At 34.9% G+C, this 3,622-nt stretch overlaps 1 protein-coding gene across 1 annotated transcript; it reads left to right on the forward strand.

Annotated features, from left to right (window-relative positions):
* Window positions 1-2,623: 2,623 nt before the first annotated feature.
* LOC107687355 (natural killer cell receptor 2B4-like) lies at window positions 2,624-3,614 on the forward strand (the record flags this gene model as incomplete). The annotated part of the gene is made up of 3 exons (XM_016484633.1): window positions 2,624-2,959; window positions 3,128-3,430; window positions 3,562-3,614. Coding segments are annotated over exons 1-3 (651 nt in total), but the record flags the coding sequence as incomplete, so codon positions are not given.
* Between the last annotated feature and the right edge of the window lie 8 nt (window positions 3,615-3,622).

A 3,622-nucleotide genomic window follows, 5' to 3' on the forward strand; every position in this document is an offset into this window, starting at 1 on the left:
CACACACACACACACACACACACACACACACACACACACACACCCTAACCAATTATGTTGAAAAGTCAGTGTCAAAATCCTTTTTTGGATAATTTTTTGGTCATGATCCTTATTGCATAATGTTACATCTCACCCCAGGGTATGTTACAACTAACCAGACTATGGGGTGAATTGTAACATTTCTGTCCTCCTGTTTGAAACTAAACCGTGCATTTTCTGTTTGTGCTGCGACGATAACAGCTATGCCATTTAATAGCAGACACTTTTAACTAGTTTGAATCACATTTTGAACACACTGGCTTAAAAGAACTCATAGATACAGATAGAAATGTCAAAAATGTTATAACCATCCCTGGTATCCCCTACATGCAGTATAATGAATCCTTGCAGTATTTGTCATGCTTTAGAAATAATTTACCATATTTACTACTATTACACAGAATTAGTATGAACATTAAAAAAATACATTCTGAAGAAACCAAACAATAAGTGGTATTATATATGGTATAGTATAGTATCATCATTAAAGGAATATGGGCATGTGTACCGTATTCTATGTGTATGTACTGTATGTGTATATTCATCTATTGATAAAAACCATAGATTCAGACAGAAATGTTAAAAATGTTACAACCATCCCCGGTCTTCCCCTAAAAAAAAAAAGAAAAAAGAAAAAGATTCATGCAGCAGCACCAAAGAGAAAAAAACCCATATTTAACAACTAATGAAATTATGACAGGATAAAGGGGTGAAGTCAAGTTAACTGGATTTTTTCCCCCAGTGATTTTCCCGAATTCACCCATATTTTTAATATTAATTGTGATTTTTTATATATTTTTTTCAATTAAACTGAACTGAGCTGGATGGTACCACTGCTGTTTTCTACAGAACTGCTTTATAGATGAATTGAACTCATTTCATAATTGATGAACTTCACACAGTTATTAAACTGAAGTGAATTAACAATGAACTGACTTTAACTGAGACTGTCTACTACTGTCCTTGTCACAGTATCGGCCCTCTCTCCTTCGACGAGCACATGGAATCGTCCTAACCTTCCACCTTGATACGACACGCCGACACCCCTGCTGACACGGCAGTACCTTTAATCAAGTACTCCTTCACCGAATCCATTCTTGAAACAATCCCAACAGTCCCGAATCCATCCTTGAATCAGATCTCAAGCCCACCAACAAGGAAGTGTGAAGTCTGCACTTAAAGGGAAATATTTTCTGTCATCATTTATTCACCCTCATGTCATTCATTTGACGTTCTTCTTCTGAGAAACACGAAAGCAGACATTTTGAAGAACATTGTGGTCCAAACAACACTGACTTTTACAGCAATGACAAAGAAAACACAGAATATTTGTTTAATAGAAGAAAGTCAGTCACTGTTTTAGAACAATATGCGGGTAACTGTAAATAAATAAATAAATGCAAATGATCATTATGTATAAGCAAGTTTTATTTTTTTCTGTGCTTCAATTAAATGCATTTAATGACTAAACAAAAACGTGGAGGTAAAAAGGTCTGTATGTGGTAGGCTATTTAATTATGTTTCGGACTGAAACTGCCAACCCACAGTCAGTGAAAGTGCATCAGCAAATGAGACGCCTCCTCTTTGTAGTAGGTTTTTGCAGGGCGAAGAGCTTTTTGATTGTTATTTTCAGACATGTGGCGGGTGTTTCATGCTTTTTTCTGTTTTTGTTTATGGCTCTTAGATGGTAAGTTATATATATTTTTATATTTCTTGTAAAACAGGCAGACTATTCCAGTATGTTCTAACAGTCTGAATGGAAACAGGAATGCTTATAATAGTGTAAAAGGTGCTTCGTCTTTATTGAATTTCTGCATATAGGGTTTGAAAACGTTGATCCTGGAATATTAAAGGACCAGTTCACACTGAATTTGGAAGTTACTTCCATATTTACAAGTGCAGTTTACAGTATTTTAAAATAAAAAGATGTATATTTTGCGTTAATTATATAAACCTTAATGTATATATGGGATATCCGATCAATTTAAAAGTATAATTTTAGCCAAAAATGTAAATTGTCATCGTTTACTCTCCCTCAAGTGTTTCCAAAGCCTGTATGACTTGTATGTAGAATACAAAAGAACATGTTTTGCACTTCCATGTTTTTTAACATGTAACAAAAGTGATACAGTAGAACCAAAAAATAATATCCATATTCAACAATGAGAGTGAAAAAACTAAGTGTGAGTTCTAATGAAAAAATCAATAACCCTCACGTCTTTCATGTTGTGATGAACCTTTTTCTACGGAACACAGATATTCTGAGTGGGGCCCAAACAACATTGAAAAAAAGATTATCTTCTTGTGTGCTCCACAGAATAAAGAAAAAATTGGAATAAAATGAGGGTGATTAAATGATAACAGAAGCTTACTAACCCTTAAAATTATTTTTTATTATGGTACTGTTTATTGTGTAAACCAGTTATGTAATAATAAAGCTTGATACTTTTGCTATTTAGATTTTTTTTGTACATAAGTTATAACATTTCTTAAATTATAAAAGTTTTAATTTTTGTTTTGTTTTCAGATAAACTCTGAAAAATACCTGAGATGATAATCTGTGCCGACTCTTTTCTTCCAGGTGTGTCTGATGTTTACACAGATGAAACAGTGACGATATCAGTCATGGAGGGAGATTCTGTCATTTTAAACACTGATGTTACTGAACTACAGAGAGATGATCAGATACTGTGGTCATTTAGACTTCAGAATTCAGAGACTCGTATTGCTGAAATCTATAAACAGATCATCTCTATATATGCTAGTGGTGAGAATGAGAGATTCAGAGACAGACTAAAGATAGATGAACAGACAGGATCTCTGACCATCACAAACATCAACAGACTACACTCTGGACTTTATAAACTACAGATCATCAGTGGAGTGATCAAACACATGAGCTTCAGGATTGCTGTCTATGGTGAGTAAACTGAATAAATCGTATTAAAAGAGTTTTTAATTTTAAATCAAATGCAAAACTGACCATCTGGAAGCACATTGTTATTGATCTATGATGATTGACGGTCTTTAAAAACATCATTATCAGTAATTGATTGTTCCTGACGTGTTTTTCTTTCATGTTTTTTAGGCATTCTGCCTGTTCCTGTCATTATCAGAGACTCTTCACACAATTTTTCTTCATCATCAGGATCTTCAGTGTCCAGATGTTCACTGCTGTGTTCAGCTGTGAATGCGAGTGATGTGACTCTCTCCTGGTACAAAGGAAACAGTTTATTGTCCAGCATCAGTGTGTCTGATCTCAGCATCAGTCTCTCTCTACCTCTGGAGGTGGAATATCAGGATAAAAACACCTACAGCTGTGTGCTCAACAATCCCATCAGCAAACAGACCAAACATCTGGACATCATTGAAGTCTGTCAGACACCTTCAGGTATGTCAGTATTATATTCACGCTGAATCTGTCTGAATCTGATCGTTCAGTGCCTCTTCAATTTCAGTTATTAATTTGGTGCTATAATGTGCGCAGCAGTATAATGACTCTTTATGTTTTATCCGTTACAGAATCCAGCCAGTCTTCATTTCTCATTGTAGTATTTCTGCTGTTGCTGCTGCTGGTCACAGT

Source organism: Sinocyclocheilus anshuiensis, unplaced genomic scaffold (assembly GCF_001515605.1).
Source record: "Sinocyclocheilus anshuiensis isolate Anshui unplaced genomic scaffold, SAMN03320099.WGS_v1.1 scaffold8962, whole genome shotgun sequence".
Lineage (NCBI taxonomy): Eukaryota > Metazoa > Chordata > Actinopteri > Cypriniformes > Cyprinidae > Sinocyclocheilus > Sinocyclocheilus anshuiensis.